General features: G+C 39.8%; 1 protein-coding gene across 5 annotated transcripts in view; it reads left to right on the plus strand.

Moving 5' to 3' along the window:
- Window positions 1-24,204, plus strand: part of INO80D (INO80 complex subunit D) — a 45,775-nt gene extending 21,571 nt beyond the window's left edge. For 3 of the 5 annotated variants that reach the window (XM_018071812.3, XM_018071810.3, XM_008931086.4), the window contains 7 exons: window positions 3,510-3,734; window positions 5,752-5,861; window positions 7,743-7,876; window positions 9,339-9,556; window positions 9,951-10,108; window positions 11,083-12,275; window positions 12,709-24,204. In XM_018071812.3, coding sequence (XP_017927301.1) covers window positions 3,510-3,734; window positions 5,752-5,861; window positions 7,743-7,876; window positions 9,339-9,556; window positions 9,951-10,108; window positions 11,083-12,251 — 2,014 coding nt within the window. In that variant the 3' untranslated portion in view covers window positions 12,252-12,275; window positions 12,709-24,204. The remainder of the gene's footprint in view (window positions 1-3,509; window positions 3,735-5,751; window positions 5,862-7,742; window positions 7,877-9,338; window positions 9,557-9,950; window positions 10,109-11,082; window positions 12,276-12,708) is intronic. The other 2 variants (XM_018071813.3, XM_018071814.3) reach the window with 2 other exon arrangements.
- The last annotated feature ends 938 nt before the right edge of the window (window positions 24,205-25,142 follow it).

The raw sequence follows: 25,142 nt of genomic DNA on the forward strand, positions 1-25,142 counted from the left end.
CCTGAACTGCCCAGAGGGATACTCCATACATCGTGATCAGGATATAAACTGGGGGGAGTTGTCGGGGAGGAGCTGAGCACTGCTCGGGGGTGGGCTGAGCATCGTTCAGTGGGTGATGAGCAGTAGTATTGGACATCGCTTGTTTTTCTTGGGTTTTCTTTTCCCCCCCCCCCATTACAGTAAATAGTTAGCAGTATATTTTAATTTGTTTCCATTATTAAACTGTTCTTATTTCAACCCACAAGATGTTTTCTTTCTTATTCCCCTCCCCATCCCACTGGTGGGAGCAGGGAGAGTGAGGACGCAGCTGCCTGGTACTTAGCTGCTGGATGGGGTTAAACCACGACAACACTAATATATTTTTTTGGTTCACTTGCCTTCTGGCCTTTTAATCTGTAAAATTCATATTGTTGCAATCACCTGTGGAAATGCAGGCCAAATGTTTACTTTTATTATTCCGTGGTTTAATTTTGAAAAACCATGTTCCTGTGCTCCCAGGATTCTGGGATGCAGTGCTTTGAGGCAGGCACAAATGTTTGAGTTCAAATAGTAGCACAGGAGTTGGTAGTGGGCACAGTGCAGGCTGGGTGGCTGGCAGAGAAGGCTGCTGAGGTGGGAGGAATCCCTTATGGGAGCAGCAGTTTGGAGAGAAAGCATGGGCTGTTCCTGCTGCAGATTAGTGAAGCTTTCCCCTAGATTATTTGATTTCTGGGTTTGGTAGCTTGGAAGGTACTGGAAAACAAGCGACTTTATAACAAAGTGGTTTTTCACTTTGTACACTGAAATATAGATAAAGCAAGCGTTTCAAGTAGCAAGTTTGAAAAAGGAGTGTGAGTCCCTCCTCATACTACCCTCAAAGGAGCAAATATCAACACTGTATTGTGAAAGTTGGATTCAATAACTCACATTAACTAGAATAACTAAAAGAAAGAAGGGAAGGTTCTTCAAAACTTCTCTGTAAGGAGGGATTTGAAGTATAGTTGCTTGGGTATCTCAGAATAGAGAGAATGTTCTCCTTGTTCCCTGGTGGTGCCTGACTGCTCGTGCTACCCTTTTGCTCTTCCTTTCTGCTGCTTTGTGCTGTCTTTGTTTTCTTCATGAACACTCAGCAATAATTCCCCTGTTGTTCACACATGACAATCGAAAGGGAAGATCCATTTTGGACTATCAAATGGCTTGTGTGCACTTTCAGAAATCTTTTTAAAAATTAAATGCCATGTATTAAGTTGAACTTCAGAAGCTCTATATGCAGTTTAAGACAATAAACTAAATAGAAGTTGGTAATCTTGTTTATGAAAGGACAATAATAAAAGTACCTTTCTTTTTCAGTACTGGACTACTGAAAAAATAAAAATAGGTTTTATTTTGGTATTTTTAGGTTTCTCTGAACATTTAAACATTTTGGTTAATCTTACTGGCCTGAAAACAAAATTCTGAATAGGTTTTTAGAAACTATTTGGCTCAAAATAAGTCCTTGCCCACTGCAGGCATGATTTCTTTCTACTTCTTCTTCTACTTTTTAAAAAGGATCTCATAAACTGCATTTCAAAAATATTTCAGTGTACAGTGACCTTTTTTCTGACTCTTTCAATGTGAAGGAAGTAAAAAGTCTTAAATATAGAGAAATTTACATTAAAAAATGCTGTTTCCACTTTTTTTCCCCCAAAGAAAAAGTATTTTCTAATTTTTAACCATATTTAAAATTAAATCAGTATATCTGCAACTTTGTTTAAAAGTCTTGGCCCAGAGCAGTAATGAAATATATACAGATGTTAAACCTATCTATAAATATATATACCATCCATTTATTCCCATTTTTTATTAATACATTGGAAGAAGGAAAATCTATATTAAATAGCCCACAATTAATTTTTTCTAAACAGGTAGTTTTTCCCAGTAAACATTCTTTCCTAAGAGATCTTAAAAGTGTATTTTCTTTTAATTTTCAGTGTAAAAATATTTTAAACATTACATATGTTAAATATTTTTAACAGGTTGTATTTGCTGCAAAGCATGTAATTGCATAGGTTAATTACTTGTAATTTATGCTTCTAGAAAATAATAATAATCTGATTTAACAAACAAAATACATGGAATGGTTGACTTTACATAAACCTTCATAAAAACGTGCATTTGTGTCAAGGCAGTGTTTGCTGCTGCAGAGTTTTTGTGGACAGCCCTAGTGGAGATGGCTGCAGTCTCTTAAATTTGGCCTGCATATAAATAGAGTCAGAGTTTCCAGGAAGGAAAGTAGGTCCTCGTCATATGGCTTTTCAGGGACAGGTCTTGTGTCTGCATTTCTGGATCTTACTGTATTTAGTAAATATCATGGCTGGTATTTCAGATCTCTTCTATTTCAGCTAGTTCTGGTCTGCTTTGCTGTGTGCAGGTTTGGGGGTCAACTCATTCAGTCTTGCCAAGCTCTGCAGTCTGAACCTTGTGAGCTTTTAATTTGCTTCATTTGCTTGGATTTCTCTACTTTCCCCTGCCTGCCCTTTGTGTTACAGATAGGAAAGTTAGCATAAAGTCTCTCTGTTCTATAGGAAAAACTTAAAGTTAAAACTGAACAAAGCCTACTTTTCTTAGATTCAACACGTGCACTTGGTTGCTTCGTGAACAAAAAACTCATTCTGCAAACTAGAGCTTGTTGTGGAGGACTTCTGAGAAACTTCATGGACCTTGTTGTTTTAGCAAATTCCAGTGATGATTTTCTGTTTCATGACTTTTACTTCATTTAACTGAATGTGTTGACATGGTTTGATGGTCTTGTTGATATGTGCCTAGGTGTTCAGAAAGCCAAGATAAATGGGAAAAGGCTTTTTAAAGCAAACAAAGAATTGGATTTGTCCTTCATCTGGCCATTGCTTAGCCCTGGTCTGATTTTTCCATCACTACCTTTGGAGTTAAATGTGAATTTCTTCTTTACTACTTACAGTAACTCAACTTTAACTCTGCAGCAAGGAGAAATCAGTATTAGCTGTTAGCTGTGTTAGTTTGTAATTTGGTTTAGAAAGCAATACACCACCTGGCAGAGTAAAAGGAATTGGAAAAAGTCAGCGGTTTTGGTACTTGTTAGAATTTGACCATCTTTTCCAGCATGACCTTTCCTCAATAAATTTCCACTACACAGTTCTCCACCCTTGTCCTCTCCATTAATTGCACTTTGATTTAAGCGTTTGTCTCATTTGCCAAGACATTTACAGTAAATAAAGGTTAACAGTATGGATTTTTTTGAACAGCAGGCTCTAGACATTTAAATGTGTCAGACTTGATGATAAATTGATGTAATCTCTAATAATGACATACTAAGAAGGGCAAGTACCTTTAGAATTTAAAAGGGATCCTGCTCTTACTATTTCTCAAGCATCCCTGCCTGATTTCAGTCTTTGGATGTCTGTGTGGCTAGAAGATGGATGCCAACTTAACAATCCTATTAAAGTGACAAAATAACTTCCGTGGAAAAAAAGGAGTAACTTAAAGCCCATTTGTTTTTATTTTCCCTCCTTCAGGTCCGATGATGACAATGCAGATGACAGGAGTTCCAGGGTGACCAGACTTTGCACTTACTTTCAGCAGAAATACAAGCACCTCTGCCGCCTGGAGCGGGCAGAATCCCGTCAGAAGAAATGCCGGCATACGCTCCGGAAAGCCTTGCTGCAGGCGGCCAGCAGAGAGCCGGAGCGGGCTGGGCAGCTCATACAAGAACTCCGAAGAGCTACATGTGCTTGTACCAGGTTAGACCTTCCCTTGTGACTGCAGTAACCTGGGGTTGGGACAGGGTGGAGCTGGGCTGAGCATCCAGCAGCTGAAATGCTGAACTCTGAAACAGGGAGTAATGCACAAGGCGGAAAACCACGACACATGAATGCCTGTCAGTGGAGTAAAATAAACATGGCATACAGAGTCTTCCATGAAGACAGGCCTTCTCCAGCTTTATGTTTTAAAATATGGATTGTTTGTCCAGCAGTATCTGGGCTCAATTTCTGAAATGTCACAAAAGAAATTAGTGGCCTGCTAGAATTTATTCTTACTAATTAATCTATGTGTTTTGGCTTCCTTCAAATACCTGGTACTTTACTATGCCCATTTCTTTAGAAAGTGTGCAGTCTGGTCTGTAGTTCACTGCTTCAATTCAGATTTTGTTTTTCAGACAGCTTCTTTTGAAAAGTCTGTACCTCCTCTTAATTATCTTCCCAGCAAATCAAATTTAAGCTCATGCTTTTTATTAGATTTAACTCAATCTAACATTAAATGAAACTTGGCAACAAAATAAATATCTTCTAACAACTCTGAAGGTTACCTTCTGTGGGAATTCTTTCTAGATAATGTCAACATCCCTCCAGCTCTCAGCATATGGAGAGTTGGTTGATTCATATTTGTGCAAGAACAGACTAAGTCTGAACCCTGGTGTTATGTCTGGGGTATCAGCAGCATCCTTTTGCTGTTGCAGTTTGGCTTTACAGGATGTGCGACTGTGGGGTGTAGTGGATAAAATATGAGATGCAGGCTGGAGCAAGTTACTGAGAGTATGGTTCATGGGATGCATTTGTTCTGGGCAGTGGGCTGTGGTTCATGACAGTTGGAGGGTTTATTGTTGGGGAGGTGGAGTGGTGCTGAAGAGCTGCTCAGAGATGTAACATAGAAGTCCATTACTATTTAAAAAGTTGTGGAAATTTCTCCAAACTTAAACTACAGCAAAACTTCGCCAGAACTGACAAGGTCTTGCTGGTTTTTCCCCCATTATTTTTGCCTTTTATTACGCAAAAAAAAGATTATGTTGTTTTGGGTAGACCAGCAAAGCCAGGTGTGCCTGTCATCATTGCTCTGGTTAATTTAAATAACCAAAGAGTCTTTTCAGTTATGACATTTTTCTCAGGAGTAATACTGCTAACTAAAACTTTGCTCAGTCAAAGTGCAATTGATGACAGAACTGGCCGAAGAAAAACAGTCAGGCTACAGACAGCTTTTTGTCAACCTAGAAAACAACGTGTACAGAGGTGAAAGCCAGCCCTGGAATCGCCAGCTTTCCACTGAAGGTGACACATGCCTCGAGTGCAGGCTAACACCAAGCGAGCTGTGTAACACTTGCGGTGCTCGTCCACACTGCTGCCTGGTCGCCTGCTTGCAGCTCAGGCTCAAAGCATAGAGGCTGTGCTGAGGGAGTGCCCAGCTCCGGGCACCTGCTGGTGGATTGGGCTGTAGCACGTTGATGAAGGAGAGCTTTTATCCATGTTGAGCACGCTCAGGCTCTGCCACTCCAGAGCTCAGTCTAAGTTTGTCTGAGCACATGCTTGCATGTAAGCTCTGGGGATGCTCGGCATGTTTTGATTTATGAACAGGCTTGGAAGTGCACCTGACTGCCCACATAGGCATACCCAATACATTGTATTCTAAAGATTGACCTCCTTTTGAGAGTCACTGTGTTGACACTCAACTACTGCTGCCCTTGGCTCTGTTGCAGGGTGTTGTAATATTTACACGGTAGCAGCACACAGCACCTCTCATTACAATCAAGGCCCTGTGAAATAAAGGAGAATCCTGTTACTGCAGTCACACCTTCACCTGTCATTGACATCTATTCTGTGTCCCTGTGTAGAGTCTGGTAGTAGCCTGCACCCCATCTGGATCATGACACACACATGTGTGTGATAATTTTCCATCCTACTATGCCACATTCAGTGCAATAATTGTGTTAAGTAACCACCCAAAACTGGGGCTTTGTCTCTAAATTCTTTTATGTTTTCTTTTCAGCACAAGCCAAGTGAGGCAGAGAGATGCAGAACCAACAACCTGCAGCGGGACTTCGAAGGGAGAGCAGTGCACTAACAAGGCCCTTCCATTCACCAGGCACTGTTTTCAGCGTATCCTCTTAACTCTTTGGGAGTTGCATTCAGGCGTGGAAGTTCTGTTTTAGGGTTTTTTTGTTTGTTTGTTAGATTTTTTGCATTGAGAAATAAGTTTTCACAAAGAAATACCTATTTGTTAGTGTGTCAACTACTTTGCTTTTAACTTTTCTGGGTGATTTGGGTCTATAGACAGTGAAGATACGTAGTTTGCCACTGGTATCTATTATAGTAACATCATTTTACTTTGTAATCTGTGTTTGGTAGATGCAAGAAATCTGTACAAAAATGATCATCTTTCACGATGACTTGGTACAAACCACGTGGCTTTCAGCTTCTTGGTTTTCATGCAGTTCTTGGTAGGTTCCAATAGACTATCTTCCTATGACAGTGTTATTGGAACAGATTTTTATACATAGTATAAAAAGATGGCTTACACTGACTAGAAAGATGGAAATCATACTTTGCATTGTTCAAAGCAGCAGAATAAAAGGGGTCACAGAACCTCATAGTCTAGATGAGGAAGGATTCCCAGTGCTTGGAATTTCAAGCAAAGCTTGAAAAGCACGTTAAGAGTCAATGGATAAAGATCACAGAAAGAAGAGAGCACATTAGAAGTGAGGTTTTGTTCTGAAGACTATAAACAGACAGACTTATGACGTGTAATACTTTATCTTTTTTGGTTTTAGCTGAAGAATTATTGGTGCTTTTTTTGAAGTGACTTCTTTTGTTGAAGCTTTTGGTTTTGGTATTTTAAGTGACTAGTGCTGATCTGTTCTAGTTACTATCAGACTGCAGCACCTTTTCAATCTTTTTGTTTTGCTGATGCCTTGTTTTTCTTGGTTGACTTTTTGCAGGCCCCTTAAAAGTGGTCTGCAGAGCAGTGCAAAATCTCTGTATGAGAGAGCACCATGGTGTGCAGTGGTCTTTGGGATTTGCCTCATGATTCGAATGTTTTTGGGGTTTTTTTTTAAGTTTAAGTGGTCTTGCTTGTTGGTGTGTGTAAAGCAGAGAAGTCAAGGGTAGTGATTTTGCATATATGCCCATTTTTTTCTGTCTGCATTTTCTTCTCAGTGGAAAGAGTTTCTTTTAAAATGAACAGGCTCTTGGTTCTGACCCATCTGTCCAAGTCTGTTATCTGGACCGTTCAGCAGGTTTTTCATTTTCTTTGTCCTTTTTTTTGTGTTTGTGTTTTAACATTTTATGAACATACGTAGTGATGTTGAAGTCTGACAACTGTTCAAGATGGAAGGAGTTCTTCTAATGTTGTTAGAAAAAACCACGAGATATCTGTTTGATTTGCTGTAAGTCTAGAAGCATTTTCACTCCTGCAAGGGTTTTTTCTGAAGGAAATCTCAGCAAGCTTACGTTAAGATTTATTTGACCTTTCCGTCTGATTGCACATCTTTTTTTCAGAGGAGCAGGAAGGATCTTGAAACTTCTTTTTCTGTGCTCTAAAGATAAATGCCAAGAATGTACCTTAAAAGATTGAATTAAGAAATACTCTTTCTTTAATGTTTCAGTATGGATTGTCATTAGTCTGTAAGGAAATAGTCCTGTTGACTACACTGTTCCAACTGCTACTATTGATCTATTGATTAAGACTCCAGGAAAAGGCTTCTTTTTGCTAAGAACTCATTAGTGAAATGCCTGCTTTTATAAAACTATCTCAGCGTATAATAAAATCATTAGAGATTCTGCATGAATGCAGTTTTTTCACCTTAAAAGTTGGGTTTGAACCTTACCTAGCTTTGAACTTGAATAGCAAAGTTAAGGTACTCATTAAAAATAACATCTATGGACAGATAGAGTGGAAGGCTCTGATCTTTATCAGATTGATAAATCAAAGGGCGTTCCTCCATCGTTGTCTCGTGTTATTCCTGATGCAGAAATGCACAGATATCTTATTGAACCGTTCTCAGCAGCTCTTCTCAAGTTGCACAGCCAAGTTTGCAGATGGTCAACAGTGCTCTGTGCCAGTTTTTGACATTACACATCAGACACCTCTGTGCGAAGAACATGCCAAAAAAATGGTAAGTACAAAGCCAAAACTGTATTTATTTATGTATTGGGATGATCAGGAGTTTTAACCCCAGTCTTCCTATGCACTCTTCCTTGACAATTAACAAGTTGATGAACTTAAGAGCTCGTATCCTATTATTTTTCTTAAGAGGGTAAAACATGCCAAACATTCCCAGTATAAAGTATGTTGTGAAAATCTTTTCCATAGTTTTAAGGATATAATAAAGTGTGCATGAGAAAATCCTTCACTGGAAAAAAATTGAATTCCTCTCTTGAACTGAGAAATGGAAGATCATTGTGAGATCCCGTGGTCATTTTATTTGGGCTCATTCTTGGTCCTTGGATCTGAGTGTGAGCGTGGTATTAAGAAGTCTGCAGCTTAAGCAGTCTCAGTACATGGGGCCCAAAATATTTTCTAGAGGAAATGTAGATAGCAATTACAAGCATGCAGATAATGGTTTTGCTACTTTATTTACCTTCCAGTAACTATTAGAATTTATCTTTAACCTCCTTCAGGGATCAGTGGCCTACCTCAAGTTCAGAGAATGCAGAAATTAAGTTGATGTCCTCTGCTCTCCTTTTATGCCTTCTATTTTCCAGAAAAAACCTTAAGGATAATTCACAAACCTGCTTCTGTCTTGTCCCTCCTTCAAGGTGTCTTGTCTCACTTCAATTAGGTGTAAAACTGCCTTTGTTTGTTTGTTTGTTGGGGTTTTTTTTGTTATGTCGTTTGGTTATTGTGTGGGTTTTGTTATTGCTTTTGTCCAGGCTCTCCAATAGTTGTAAGTTACGGAGTTTTTTGGATTAAAATGTGAGAATTTGTGCTACGCAGATTTGTATGGGATTTTCCCCCTCTTCTAGGCAATCTTTCATGTCTCAAGGTTTACTTCTGTAGCAAATATAGTCCTCTGCCATTCCCAGTATGATGGCAACTAAAGAGTGATGATGGTTTGATTTATTTTTTAATGGGTCAGCGATTGCTGTTCAGAAGCAATGAGGCCATAGTTGTTTACCCACATCCTTACCCAAGTCCAACAGTATTAATTCTGTTTCCTCAATGCTGTCCCTCTGTTATGGCAGGGGACACTTGAAGATCCTGGCTTCAGCTGCTGCAGACTATCTGCGTTAACACCAACTCATAATAGTGTTTGGTCTTTAATACTTACAAGAGTGCTGCTAAGGGTTACAGTTTCACACTAGTTTAGTTAGGTTTTGCTATGACAATTTTTAAACTGATACTGCTTGTGTGATAAATCTCCTGTTTAGCATACCTCATAATTTGGTCTATGTTATTTTTGCCATTGGGATCAATGGGGAAGGAAGCAGATCAAATTTTGTAGCCATGCCTGGGTGTAAGTTAGCAGTCTCTCTTACATTACATGTGAATGTCTGTGGAATGACCAGGGTGAAAAAAGCAAGGAAAGTAACACTTGTTCTCAATATGCTCTCATTGCTATTGTTTTGCTCCCAAAGGATAATTTCTTGAGAGGAGACAGCTCCCGTAAAGTTCAGCACCAGCAGCAGAGGAAACCCAGGAAAAAAACGAAGCCACCTGCACTTACCAAAAAACACAAGAAGAAGAGAAGGCGAGGCCCACGCCGGCCCCAGAAACCCATTCCTCCTGCAGTGCCCCAAGGGAACCTCACCATGCCTGCCAGTGTCTCACTGCCAGTAGAGATACCCCACATACGGTCAGTGGTAGGCCTGCCCCAGTTTCCCACTGTTGGCTTGAATGTTGTCCGTGAGCACTGGAGAAAGGTGTGATTTTGCTGTGCTGATCAGCATCTGGAGCAGGGCTAGAAATTGCATCTCCATTGACTGTTGAAAAAAAACTTCAGAGTGGGTCATTTGGGATTTGAGCAATGATTGGGTTTGATGGATAAAATATTTTGACCCTGATGTCACATCTTATGTACTTAGTGAGTAGGCTAAGCTTCCTAAAGAAACTTCCTAAATGCATTTTTTCCAAGATGATGGGGTAAAAAAATATGGGGAAACATCCCCATCTAGATGGATATGCATTCATAGTTGTCTTTTGGAGGAACCAGAGTTGAACAACAAGGACTAATGTTACTTTCTGTTCAGGAGCCCCTCCACACCAGAGCTGAGTGCTGATGAGCTGCCTGATGATATCGCCAACGAAATCACAGACATTCCACATGACTTGGAATTGAATCAGGAGGACTTCTCTGATGTCCTGCCGCGGCTGCCTGATGACTTGCAAGATTTTGATTTCTTTGAAGGTACCATTTTATTTTATGCTAACATGAACACAGTCAGTGAACTGAAGAAGTGAGTGTTTCTAAACTGCATTTTGGGGAGTTGCTTGCTTTCTTACAGAGTTATAAATTCTAGAGAAGGAAGTGTGCATTTGATCTATTGTTTGTGAGCTCTGAAGTAAAGCAGACTTTAAGAAGGCTGTGTATAGTTCTCTGCTTGCTCATATAATTACTACTTTGAAAATCCCAATTAGTTTAGTATTTTAATAATTCATTTTACATTTTTACTGCCTGTCAGTGTTACAGTTTAATCAACAGTATTTACAGTAATGACATCTTTCTGCCATTGAGTGGGGCTGGAATCACAGTCAATATTGGCCTTTGATAAAAAGAGAAGAGAGTGAGAATAAAATTTTTAAATATGTTTCTGAAACTAGTTCTTGATCAGAACTGTGCCTGAATTTCTGCATTCAAAGCTCAGTACCTATCGCATATAAAACAGAAATTAGAACAGCCTGGAGTTGGGTACGTGATTTCTTTGGTCGTTTTCTGATATAACATGACATCAGACTGTGTTTGAGTTGATATTAACCTAAATTATACTGTCTGTGTAAATTTTAGGTCCAGGCTGTAATATTGGTAAGTAGAAGGGGGTTTGTGGACTATTTGTGTTATTGCAGCATTGAAGAAAATCTTACTAGACCTAGAGTAAAAATGCTTAAATAAGTTTAAGAGGCATCTCCCATTGCAGTATGTGGAAAAGGACGGTGGAGAGGGGGAGTTCCATTGAAGAGGAAGGTGTAATTTCTTGGGTTTCTTACCTTGTTTACCTAGTGAAGACTGATGAATGATATTTTCTGTGTACTGCAAGCCATGCTGGAAGGTTATCATACACTGCAGCTCTGTACTGCACTGTCTGTACATCTGCATCCTTAGAGTGCCAGTGCCAGGCTCACCTGAGAGGTGGGTGCTAACTCATGGTGTCCCTGTTTCTACAGGTAAAAATGGAGATCTCCTTCCAACTACAGAAGAGGCTGAAGAACTGGAACGAGCCCTACAGGCTGTAACTTCTCTTGAGTGCCTGAGTACCATTGGAGTACTTACACAGACAGATGGTGTGCCAGTTCAGGAGCTGTCAGATAGAGCGATAGGGGTGTTCTCTACAGGTGCTGGAGCTCCAGGAATGCAGTCCTTGAGTCGAGAGGTTAACACGGATCTGGGGGAGCTGTTGAATGGGCGTATAGTACATGATAATTTCTCCGGTCTGGAGCTGGATGAGAACTTGCTCCGTTCTGCTACCTTGTCCAACCCACCTACGCCCCTGGCAGGGCAGATCCAGGGGCAGTTCTCAGCCCCAGCCAACGTTGGCCTTACTTCTGCCACTCTGATAAGCCAGAGTGGCCTTGGGGAGAGAGCCTTCCCGGGACAGTTTCATGGACTTCATGATGGCAGCCATGCCTCCCAGAGGCCCCACCCTGCCCAGCTGCTGAGCAAGGCAGATGACCTGATCACCTCACGACAGCAATACAGCAGTGACCATTCACACTCCTCACCCCATGGAAGCCATTATGATAGTGAGCATGTGCCGTCTCCCTACAGTGACCATATCACATCCCCTCACACCACATCCTTCTCTGGTGATAATTTGGCAGCTACCTTCTCAGCAGAGATGCCCATGATGGCACAGCACTTGCTCCCAACTCAGCTGGATGTGCCACTTAGCGGGGTGGTCAACCCCAGAACTCACTGGGGAAATCTTCCTGTCAATCTTGGGGACCCCTCTCCGTTTAGCAACCTTCTTGGTGCAGATGGACACCTCCTGTCCACCTCCCTGTCCACACCACCTACCACCTCGCACTCAGAGACCACACAGCCTGCCTTCGCCACTGTGACCCCCAACAGCTCCAGTGTGCTTCCGGGGTTACCGCAGACCAGTTTTAGTGGCATGGGTCCTGCCTCTGCTGAACTCATGGGCTCCACCTCCCCTAAACAACAGCTCCCTCAGTTCAGCGCAGCCTTTGGGCACCAGCTGAGCTCCCACAGTGGCATTCCCAAGGACCTGCAGCCCAGCCACAGCTCCATAGCTCCTCCCACGGGCTTCGCAGTGACCGGTGCCACCGCTACCAGTACCAATAACGCATCCGCGCCCTTCACCACCTCCAACTGAGCTTGTCTGCCTGGCTCCATGCAGGTAGATGGGGGACCTGTATTTTCTATCTTTTCTTTTTTCCTTTTTCTTTATTTTTTTCTGTCCTCTCTTCCTTCCCTGTTTTTTAAGAGGGGGTTGAGAAGAAAACCCCTGCTTCAGTACTGACCAGGGTTAGCCCTCTGTGAACCTTGCTGTAGCGTTCACATGTGCTTGTTATGCACTGGTGCTCATTTATTGCAGGCAGGTTCACCGTTCCCCAATAATTCCTTAAGGATACAGCACAGTTACTGGATGTAATTGATCTTAGCAGTAAGACCTAGAAATGGGAAGATACCTCAGATCATTGATGCATTTTACTGTTCCCTAGGGTTCAGATCAGTGCTTGCTATCCCATTAGCATCTGGTAGAAAGTTTTCCAGTGGGAAGAAGTCTCTTGTTTTATTTATTTTATTTTTAATTTACTTTTTTTCCAAAGGTAGCATCTGGCATGGAAAACTTGGCTGCACACATTGATTTGAAAATGGTGCGCTGAAGTCCTAAATCAAGATCATGGTTCAAGGATGAGTTTGGCAGTTTCTTAAAATAGTCTCTTGACCTTCTCTGTGTGCGTGTGTATGTTTGGGGTGCAGGGAGCAGAATTCCTTTTCTTCTTTTGGTGAAGAAGTGGGAGTTGTCCCCTTCCAGAACTGGTCACTGTTCTTACTGCATGCTGATTTTGGGGTTTTTTTATTATCATGATTTGTAATTAATTGAGTAGCAAAGGGATCAGTTGACTGGTTGCCCATCAGTTTGAAGGCTGATATGAAGTTAGCCCAGGGAAAAAAAAAGAAACAGGATTGAAATAGACCATGGATTCCTGAAGATTCCTGTGCAGAAGTTCCCTTCCTTGCTGAATTACTGTGGCCTTGTAGCATTGATGATTTGCCTTTTCAATTGTGTCTTTGTCCAGAACTCTTTGCCTGACAGGCTAACAGGTATTGCCCAGCTGAAACCGGAAGAATTTGGTTGGTATTCTCCCTGTCCACACAAGTCTAGGTCAGACCCTTTGCAAGTTTCAAATGGATGCATTTCTCAAAATATGTCTAGCTAGTGAGACTTCCTTGGATAGTTTTTAATCCCCTGAGAGCCATATAGTTTTTTTGACATGTGTAGGATTTGATCCTCTGTTTGGGAAGCTGAATGTATGTAAGGAACTAGCAGGTACCTATCAGCAGTCATGGCTAACCAAAAGAGAAATCACTAAAGCAAAATAGGTAAGAATTCCTTCTGTCTGCAGGATGGTTTTGTTTGTACTGATCACCTGCTAAAGAAAGTATTCAGACTCTTTGGTAGTAATTTCAGTTCCTAAAGAAAGGAATCAGCTAGGTTTTAGAATTTTTTAAATTAATTTTATTTTTTAATTTTACCTTTTTTAAACCAAGAGATAACAACAGCAGAAATTCTGAGGTGTTTACTTGCATCTTCTTATCAAGAAGGAAACAAAGGACTTTGCTTGTGACTCTAGAGGACTCAAATTTGCTACTGTACTCTGACTTTGACTGTAAAAGTAGCTCCTATTTAATATAACAAATCTCTACTCTTGGTTTGTTTCTGAGATGCAGATGAGAGAAAATAGAATATTCTTCATTTCAGCCTTTTACTGTAGAAGACGGATTTCATTCTACCTTACAGGAAAAAGTCCTACCTACATGTATTGTAGTCTATTTCAGGAAATTAAGGGATAACCAAGCACATGTGATAGGGAGGCCTAATAAATTTTTGGAGCAAAGGATCATTGACCGAAGTTTAGTTGCTATAGAAATTCATTTTATTAGCAGTCAGGCACACACCAAAATCTCTGACCCAAACCTCTCCTTCCATCTTCCTAAGGAACAGAATTTAAATGGGATAGGTCTTGTGTCTTACTATTGTAGCAATCATACTATCCGTCTTTTCTTGAAAGATCTCTCCTCTTTAAATATAAAAGAGCGTGGATGATGCATATGTCCTTTTCTGAAATTGCAAGTGTATGTGGGTGGAGGAAACAAAAATTATTTTCATGCTTCTGTTGTTATGAAGTCATTATTTCATACTTGGTAAAATAGATCTGAATAATATAAGCTGAATATTTTTAAGTGGTGATTTAAATATGTTTGTAACTTTTAAATGTTTTTAAATCACATAAAAAGTTTAATTGAAGCCTATGAAATCCTGCTTGTGATTGTCCTGCTGATTGAGGAATTGTGAATGAGGCAAATCTGATAAGGCTTTTATTTATTTTTGTGTTATGTTACCCATACTTTGTTGAGGAGACAACTGCTTGATTTACAAATGATTTTTGTTGTGTCCATATACCTTCTTCAGTTTGTTCAGATGACTGAAAAAGAGTGGAGAACTAGTATACCAAATAGTTTAATCTTTTTGTGCATTCACATAATTTTAGAGGGTGTCAATTTCTGTACATTGGTTTCAGGACTTTGGTCTTGAAATGGTTCTTGTGCCCATTAAACTAGTGCAGAGTATATTTGCCCCACATCACATTTCCCTTTCTTAGAAAATGCTGGGGGGAAAGGGAGGAGAGGAACTGAGTGCAAACTTCTCCTTGGTCTCATTGGTATAAATTACAAAGGAGCTTTTTCGTCTAAGGTCACCTTGAGTTTGTACTGATCTAACTCAGAACAGAACCCAACTCCTGATCTATGTGTTGATCTAGACGGGAATTTCAAAAGCTGTCAGAGGTGTGCAGGTCCACAGTTCCCATTTGAAATCAATGGCCTTTATGTACCTGCATTTCTATAAAGTAGCCTAGGATATCAACTCTCTTCCCCCACTTAGATTTCCATTTCTGTATATCCCTTGATGACTCTTCAAAAGTGACTGCATAACATTTTTCAATGAGCAAACTAAGTTTGCAATAAAGCTGCACTTTTAAAAATAAATTTCAGTTTGTATACATTTGAAATAGGAATCCCTCTGTCCTGTTTGACGCAGTGTTCTGAAATGGGCCACCACTCTTGCCTTTTTCTGGTTCACCTCTCATTTTTTCAATGCCACCAATGTCATGCTTACAGCCTAACAAGCAGTTACGGGTCTTGATCTTAGCTTTACAAGGTGGATCATTCCAGGTGGGCTTCTATACCCACACAGCCTGTTGACTTCAGTGCATCAGTGTCTTACTGTTGGATGCAAGAGATCCAATTGAGGGGTATGTGCAGTCAGAGATGTTTCATACCTCTTCCTCTGGGAAATACTGCACGTCTGGTTAAGGTAGTCCTTGAGGCTGTTACTTATGTGGTTCCCAAGTAGAATCTATGCTCCCTCACAAAGGTTTTTGAGTATCAGCTCTTACAGCAATTAGCACTCTCATCACACTTTCACCAAAGAGCCAGTGTAGCAATTTCAGTTCATTGATTTGAGATGCTTAATACCTGTTGTGCCCTTTACATGTTAACAAATGGAATAAGTCTAGTTGAACCTAAAGGTTAATTTCTTTACATAAGATTTGAGTTGTAAAGAACTGAAAAAAAATTAGACATAGAATAGAATATGTAACATCACTTTTGGCAATAATAGCACCTCAATTAGTCTTTGTACAGAAGTACTTAACCCAAGATGAATTTTAGCAGTGTATGGAGGCTTATCAGGAACAGCTTCATGCTGGCCTGGTGTTTAAGGCATTCTTTACCATGTACTTTGACGTTTTCTTTCACCTGGGAAGACTTTACACCAACTCTGAGGGGAGCCATATGTGCTTAGATAGCTCAAAACTGATTTGTTCTTTGCCCTCATAATTATTATGATACAAGATGATGTATGTGTGATGCAAGAAGATGGAAAAGATGTGTAATTTTGTTTCCTCCTGCCTTCCAGTTCCTCCAGGTTCTTACTTAGATCCATTCTTGTTATAGTAGCATGCTTCTCCCTATGGTTGAGCACACTGGTAATTCTAAGAGGTAGCACAGTTGCAGGTCTGCCTCAGGTACTGTGGAAAAGATGGCAAGAGCTAGGTTTCCCACTGAAAATGGGGATTTGCAGTTCTCATTCGGAAAGCATTGGAAAGCCCTGAGAATCTTATCACCTGCTAGTCAAAAATCAGAAAAAATCTCTCAACAACTCTCTCTCAAAGGAGAGTTGTACCTAGTAGCAAAGAGAAGCTAAGGGAAGTGGCTTTTTAATTTTTAATTATTTTTTTAAAGAGAAACATGACTATTGGGACATTCTGTTGTGAGCTGTTAGGCATGGTGTGATGCCACTGGCTTTAGGTGTCAAGACAAAAAGCCTAGGATTGAACCTGCAAACCAGTAGCCAAATTCAGTTCGAAGCTTTGTTTTGCTGTAACCACATCTAAATATAGTCTGGGATTGAATCTGGTTGCTAGAAGAGTCCTACAAAAGTGTACAATAAACACTGGATAGATGTCTTCCCTGAGAAGCTGGCCCTAGTGGCTACCTACACTGCTTTTGAACACCAGCTCCCTGAGCTCCTGCAGCCTCTTTGCTGCTGCATTTCCCTGTAGGTATTGGCAGGCCTCCAAGGGTATTTCTCCCTATCTTTGTGCTGCATTGAGCTAAATCCACTCATGAATTCTCCAACAGTATGAGCCTTTGGGCTGAGAAGAGGGAAGCCTTTTTAGAAGATCCAGGTACCTGTAGTTGGACCTTTCAAGACTTGTGGGGTGCAGAGACAGTGGCAGGAGGTGCTTTCAGCAGACAAACAATAGAAAAATTACCTGCAGTGATTTTCTGCAGCGAGATATTTGTGTGGCTGTCTGGGCAACTTCCCTGGTGGAATTGGTGTATTTTTGCTTTTGTATTTTTACATGGGAAGGAGTCTCCTGTGCAAGGTCCAGTGGTGGTAGAAACAGCAACTGAAGGAATAGTTTTGGGCTAATGTGCTGACCAGATCTTTAGGTCTTTCTCATCTTCTGATCACAAGGTCTTTCTGATCTTTTGGGTAACATTTAATAAGGGGAATTTGTGGGCTACTTCTTGTACCCCCTTTATTTCCTTTCACTCAACATTCTTCATCATTCTTGCTTCTATTTTCCCATTCTCAGACACTTCTCCAGTGTAAATGCCAACTGGTAAGTCTTCCATAGTTCTAAGTGAATCTGACTGTAAAATGAAAGGGAGGAGAGATTACTGCAATTCATAACATACGTTTTGGATGCTAGAATGACAGTGCAGTAGATCAAAGTATTTCTCAGATCAGTGAGTAAGGAGATGTTTCATAGCACACTAATATGTCATGAACTAGATGCTGAGGATACAACATTGATCATGGGAGTGCACACACTAGCAGTGAATATACAGGTACTTTTAGCAAGAGTTTACCTTCTCAGAAGTTCCTCTTCTTTTGAGAAGTGTGTCAGTAGAAAGTCACAAAGAAAAATTTGAAGTATTCTTTCTTAATACGCACAAACCCAAATAAAAGTAAGGAGGGTTGGTGAAAAAATCTATATTTATATTTACTAAACTTAAACTTGGACTTTAGGGGAAGTCTGGTCATGAGAGACCTTAGCTCTTGTCGGGTAAAGTTTTGGTCTTGTCTTTAAAAGTAGACAAAAACACTGTTGTTGGGAAGAAAAGTTTGGTGGAGGAGAAGGAGTTAAAAAGATGCATCTTAAAACAATTTTCTCTCTCATGTCTTCAGCCTCTTTTTTAAAAAAAGCAACAACACAGTAGTGACTATTTTGGGAGCTTTTCCTTTTGCTGTTTTGGTACTTCTCATTGTTGTTGAGTTCTTTGCTTTCCCCTGTTTTACTCTGCATTCACGTAGTCCTTCTCTAGCTACTATGGAATAAGTTAATGTAGCGGAAGCATGAAAGGACAAAGTGGGTGTGGCTCTATGTTGAGAGCAATAGTTGGAGAAGGCTTTCTTTGTATGTCTCCTTGAAGTAAGTGTTGGCACCTTTTCAGTCTACTCTAGGTCACAGAATTTGGTTTGGAAGTGAATAGGATGAAATTTGGGCTTTTGACCATAAAACTGTATTTACTCGCTGTAGAAAAATGCATTCTTCATACTCTTCCCCTTGCCAGTCCCCAAACACACACACAGCGAGATGTCCAGAGTGCCCGCGTGTCGACCACATAGGCACGTTGAACTTGGTCCAGTAATGCTAATGTTTAACCTGCTTTCTGTCGTTGTCAGCTGGTGCCCACGGAGATGAACTCGGGATAGGTAACGTTCCCAGATACCCTCTGGAAAACTTTAACTTTGGTGCAGATTGCTCTGATGTAGCTAACTGCGATGGCATTGGCTTCTACCTTGGAGTGGACTGATTTACCCTGAAATGACTCTCTAACCTGCATCTTAAACAGTGTAGTTGGTTCTGGTGCAAATAGATTAATTCTGAAGTGATGGACATTTTGATTCTCATGCAAAATAGCTACATCCTACCAGAAGGGGTTGAACCAGTTTCTCTGAACAGTGATGACCTTCACTGTACAGTTTTGGGTATGTCTCAGGGATTCCTTGTGGAAATAAGGGCAGTTAACAAAAAAAAAAAAAAAGAAAAAAAAAAAAGAAAAGAAGAAAAAAAAAGTAAATAGTTTTAAAAGTAAATAATAATTTAAGGTAGAGCGTCACCTAAGTGAGAGCGCAAGAAGGAGAAATCTTTGTTCAGTTTTATAGTCAACGATGTCTGGCTTATGGACTCTTTCTCTTCTCGGGGCTCTCATCTCAAGTTCAACATACAGAATCTTTTTCATCACGCTCAGCTTTAAACTTTTTATTTAAAGATACCCTTCCCCAATGAGCTTTCAGAATACTTATTGTAGATTTTAAGAGAAATGGTATATTAATTTATGCTATTAACATCACCTCATAAATTATAAGTTTTATACTAAAGCTGTATTGAGTGTAATGAATTATGTTGCATATGTGTTTTTAATAGCTATAAAATTATATACAAGCTTTTTTGGAAAAACAAACTAGTGAAGCACCTTTTTACACTGGATCTTTGCCGTGTCAAGGTGTACAGCTATTCTTTGCTACCTTGCAGATATCTATATCTATATATAGATATATATATAAATAAAATAAAATGGTATCCTGTATCAACAAGTATAGAACTCTTTTTAACCCTTATATTACTGTTCCTATAACTCTTTTTAAAATTTGAGTGTTACATTCTGCAATAATTTATCCGTGGTTTGTACCTATGATTAGAAATTTAGTTACAGGGTAAATAGATCAAATTTTAAAGATCCAACTACTGTAGCTGGAAGTCGTGAACCAAGTTTGTAAGACCTTTTCTTTTTTTTAATGTATTTATTTCCAGTTAGCTCTGTGAGTTGGAATTTGAAAAGTTGGAACATTAGGAATCTACAGTGTCTTATTCAGGAATTTTCCCCCTCCTTTCCTCACAAAGGAATTCCCACTGTGACTTATAAATAGAATTAGACTGCTTGTGTGCATGTATGTATTATATATACACACAAAAAATATGCATTGGGGGGGATGTATGTGCGATACGAATGTGTATATTGTATGTAGGTCATAGTTTTGTAAAGAGAAAAGTAGTTGAGAGGTGATGGAATGTATTGTAGAAATGTGATTATTTAGTAGGGGGTTGTTATGTCCTCACTGTTGTATAAATAACTGAAACTCTCTACTATATAATCTTCTGTTATAAGGCTAACTCTGATATCATGTCAATTTTACTGTTTTTCAAATGAGTTGCATTGAGCCCTGTTTAAAATGCCATGAAAATACCAAGCTCCCAAAGACAGCCTTTAAATAAAACAAAGGGGGGATGAGGAATGATGGGAGAAATGAGTTTTTTGGGAGAAACTGAATGGGAAGGTTTGCATTTGGTGGGATGGGGAGGCATGAGAATTGCTGTATCTTTGCAAATTAATACCCGAATCTCCTGTGGTCTAACTTGGAAAATGTTGTCAATCAGTGTACTTGTGTTTTCCAATGAGGTTGTAAGGGGCACCGTTTGTGGAGTGGTCTCCATTCCATAAAAGGGTTTTGTCTTCAAAGTAGATATTTTTCTTTCATGAGGATCTTTGTGTATATCCATTTTGCCCCAAAATTGCTGTTGTGGGATTGCAGAACAAAAAAAAACATGAAGTCCAGGGAGTTTCACTTGTGCTATGAAATTCTGAATTTGATTGTGGCCACTTACCTGTTTTTTCATAATTGGAGAAGGAAGGTTTCTTTATGGGAGTTCTCACTTGAAATTGTGAGAAATCAGAAACATTCCTACAGATTGGCTTACTCTTCATACTGTTCTATTTAGGCTGGAGAAAATAACCTAATTGTTATTTATTCATACAGTATCACTTGTAATTATGATGATCCTGGTGACTTTAAAAACCTGTTAAGAAAAACAGAGCTTCCAATACTGCACAGAAATTAGAAATTTTTTTTCAATTTTTTTATATCCCCCCTCCCTATCATTTGTTGATACCCCCCAGACATCCCTCCCCCTTTCCTTCTCCCCACGATTTGTTTCTGGCACATATGCATACAGGCAAAAGGGCAGGGAGGTGGAAGTTGTCAGAGGCCTTTCCTTCTGCTTATTTGGTGGTAATGCGAATTAGGAGCATAAATCTTTATGCCTTTATGGGGAAGAATAGACCCATTTTTGTGTATACCTGTACAGAGAGATTATCTGTATATGAGACAATGGTAGCACTTGGCTGAATGTGGACTTGCCCTCATGATGTACAATAAATACATATGAATGCAATCAGTCTAAATCTATATATACGTGCATACAGATGTATAGATGGACTATACGTTGTGTCACACACATGTACATTAGTTGTAACATGAGTCAGTGTGTGAGCTAAAGAGAGGGACTATCCACGTAACATGTGTAACAGGTAAGCCCTTGTGCCAGACGAATTTTTGTTAATTCTTCTGAGGGACCTCGATGACTCAGTGACTGATCTGATCTTGGTCACCGTTGGTTTGTGTTACCTCAGCCTTCACAGTGTCACAGTGCAGTTTCCTTGGTACCTCTCTGCCTTTGTGTTATATAAAGACTTGTTGAGGCCTCTTGCAATGCCAACCTCTTCTGCTTCTCTGCTCCATTGCCTCCATTCCAGCTCCTCCTTGTCCCTGCATCTCTACAGTTTCTCTTGCTAGCAGCAATCAGCTTTAATGGCCCAATCCAGCTCTGCTTATGCATTAGGGAAATTTTCTTGGTGATTGTAGTGGCAACTGAATTGGGCCCTGAGCACCTGCTTGAACTTATGCAAAATTTCCCAGCTATTCAGATGTGCTTCGGTACAACTGCGATTGATTTGCAGATGAATACAAACTTTTCATAGAACCTGATGCAAAGCTCCCTAGCATATTAAAAGGTTAACCCAGCATCATATTTAAATGGTCTAAATGAGAAAACCCTACCCAACAAAAATTATCTTTTCCAGTTTTCAGCCCCAGGAAGAAAAAGGGAGTTGGGTTTGTGTTTCCCATAACACAGGCAGTAAGCAGAAGGCAACCCTGTGCTCTGAGCGGTGGGGTTGTCATCAGACATCAAGAGAAACACAGTTTGTTACACTTTACCATAAAACAGGTTTTAAAACAGTGTGCAGAGTTGACCATTAACATGCTAGCACTTTGCATCTAATTGTGTATTGGGTGATCTTGCTTATGCAAGTAAATTGTGGTTTTAAGTGTTATATTTTCTGTTTTCTGGCTAAATGGAGCTTCTGTATCCTTTTAGCAGAAAGCAGCTGTCAGCAACCTGCTCAGTCACATTTAAGCGCTGTGTAACTTAGGCTTCAGTTTCAATGGAGAACGTTGCTCCAGTTCTGTCATCGAGCCATACTGGATTCCATGTTTTCAGGATGGCTATGACACAATTTTTCTTGGCCACAATTCAACCATGGAATTTTGTCTTCCTTGAATTTCTGTTAGTAAAAGGTAACTGGTGCACTGTTCCATCTGAGCTTTCATGCAGTCATACACAATGATTTCTATAATACATATGTTGGGGCGTGTGTATGGGTATGTCTGTGTTCTGGGTGTGTATAATGTATATTTATACACACACGTCTATTACGCTATTTCAGTTTATGTATGTGGAGAATGTACCTGTTGGTTATCTCCTGATATATACTCATGCATACATATATTAAATATGTATATAGAGTGTAGATGTCCTGCATATACATATGTATATGTTATGAACCTTGGTTGGCAATTTTTTCCACACTTTTTTGCAAATTGCTGTCCCTTTATGACTTATTTTCACTGAAGCTGCATTATATAGAAGATATGGAGAAATGTGTTATCAAAGTTTTATTTTAAAAAGGAGACTTTTAATTATCTAAAGCCATTTGTAATTGTCTTTTGAATTTTTACTAGAAGGGTTGTTAGTTTAAAAAAGAAAAAGAAAAAAAGAGAAAACAAAAAACCAAAAGCAAGCAGACAAGCCCTTAGTCCCACCGTCATTTAGATGGACCTAAGAAAGAAATGGAAACACAAGTTTTTAAGTATTTTCTTCAGGTGTTTCTGAGGCATACTGTAGTCGCATTCTGCCCCATCCCCCTTTTATCCAATTATAATTAATGATTCATGGTTTCTTTTACACAACTTTTTCCGTCATTACTTTTGTAAATCATTGTTCACCTCCTACATTCAGTAGTACTGATATCACTAAGGAGATTTCATGTCCTTCTGTCCTTTTTAGGAGAAATACCAGTGCATCACTATTGTGTTACATTTTAACATACTTTGTGGAGGATGGATGTTTTTATTGAAGATGTCTGTAACCAGTCTAACTTATTTAATGTGAGGAGCCTTCATTGGAATCTATCGTCTGGTGGTTTCCAACAAGTTTCTGCAACTGTTTTTTCACCAACATGTTAAATAATTCCCTTCTTATTTGATGCCTGAGGTTTTAGAATTTGGGTTTATTGTTGTGGGTTTGTTTTTTGGGGTTTTCCCCCCTCCAATTCCCAAAAATGTTTATCTACAAGTGGAGCAAAACAGATGTCAAAAGCTCAACCAATATCCTTTTTGCAGTTAAGGGTAAATATATTTATCCTAGATTTAATAAAAGAAGGTGGCAAATGGACAATCTGAAGTGCTTAGAGGGAACGCTCACTCTTTTTAAGGCTGTCTCCGAGAAGTTTGTGTTTGGTGTCATTTTAAAGGTAGCTTGATCATGCTTTGATATCAGAAACAGCCTTGTAACAAAGAGCCTCATACAGTTGTTCGGTCACTAGAGTTTAAAATGTAAACAAGTTGCAGTGGGAAAGCAAAGGTGAGGCAGTGTATTTTGAACCAGTGAATTGTAGCTTGCAAATGTACCTGATTTTGAAGTAACTGCATGGTAGCAAGGATTAGCAGTCTCTTACACCCCTTCCTTTTTCCCTCTCATCCCTGACACGTGTTCAGCATACCGTACATTGGGAAAAATAAGCAACTTACTCCAGCAAAGCTAATCCACTTAATGACTGCTTAAAGGGAACATACAAACTTGCATTGCCGCACCCCGTCTCATGGTATTAGCTGGAGGTCTAGCTAATACGCACAAAAAGCCCAGGCCAGGTGGCTGCTGCGGATGTGTCGCTTTTGGAGAGTGTGGTGCATGGAGATGCCCAAGAAGAAGGGTCCCTTCCTTCGGGGTCCCTGGCAGCAATGGCAACTCGCACTACTGCTTCTAGTGCTGGAGGCTCACGGACAGCATTCCAGGGGCGGGTAGGAAAGCTCGTGTTTGTACTTTCCCTTTAAATAGGAAAGGTTGGCTCACATGTTCCTCATACTTCTCAATGAATGTACTGTATTACCATTAAAAAAAAAAAATCAATTAAATGATGATAGATTGGTCTCCTTTTGTTATCTGGTCCTTGTTTAATTTGTTTAAGGGTTTTTGTATACAAAAGTTTACATTTTTATGTATATTTTTCTTGTGTAAAAACTGATGTAATATGTGTATAAAACACTGTATGTATTATCTGTATATAGTGTGACAAAATGATTTTCTTTCTTTCTTTTGGATGTATTAATAAATCTTGCTGTGAAGTAGCTGTGTTTACTATGATGAAACCCTCTTCTCCAAGCCATTTTGCTAAGTCCAAGATGTATGGATATTGCCCAGGATGAAATATAATCCATAAAGTGATTTCTTTTTTTCCTTTAAAACCTATCCTAAGTACAGTTATTAAACTGTCCTTTGCTTAGATTGCTGTAGAGTCTGATTCTGCTCTTGGTTATTCTCTGTTACTTTGTAATAACATTAGCTAATTAGTTTTGCAATCAACTCCGGGTCTTCAGTCTCTGTCCTGATTCTAATTATAGTGCTTTCTAGCTCTGGATCACTGGTCTGGAGACCAGATCCTCTTCATTTTGTCTTCTGGTTTGAGGAAGTTTAATTCAAGGGGTATAGAATAGAATTTTGTCATGTATGTTGTTACATTTTCTGAGATTTAAAAAATATATACCTGCTTCATCAATGAAACTGGTAAGTTGGAGTTTGGCATTATTTTGAGGTTTAGCATGTGGATGATGGTCACTGAGGTGCTGTGAGGCTCTGGTCAGTTCTAGGGCAGGATTGCCAGGCCAGGCATGCATGTGACCTGGATTGGTCAGACACTGGGAATCACCACTGCCGTGTTCGGACACAGCTGCATGCTGGGGAAAGGCTGCCATTTGTGCCACCTTGCTGTGACTGGTGCAAACAAGACTGCCTTGGCTGGCACTAACCTTCCAGTGCCAGGATTGGTCTCCAAGAGTGGCTTTTCCACAGTAGCTTGAAGGATGTCTGCTCTTTAGAACTACACCTTGGACACTTCGCAGTAAGTAGATGCATCTCCTTCTCACCATTTGTTTTGTGAAGTCTTTGCTTTCTGACATGAGGAGATGTGCTTCCACGGTGTTTGCTTTGCTAGTCTCCATCTCCAACGTGTTTGAGGTTGTGACTTGCAAGGGAGCAGTTGTGTCCTTGGTAAGACCATCTTCAGG

Source organism: Manacus vitellinus, unplaced genomic scaffold (assembly GCF_001715985.3).
Source record: "Manacus vitellinus isolate BGI_N305 unplaced genomic scaffold, ASM171598v3 scaffold_20_pilon, whole genome shotgun sequence".
NCBI lineage: Eukaryota > Metazoa > Chordata > Aves > Passeriformes > Pipridae > Manacus > Manacus vitellinus.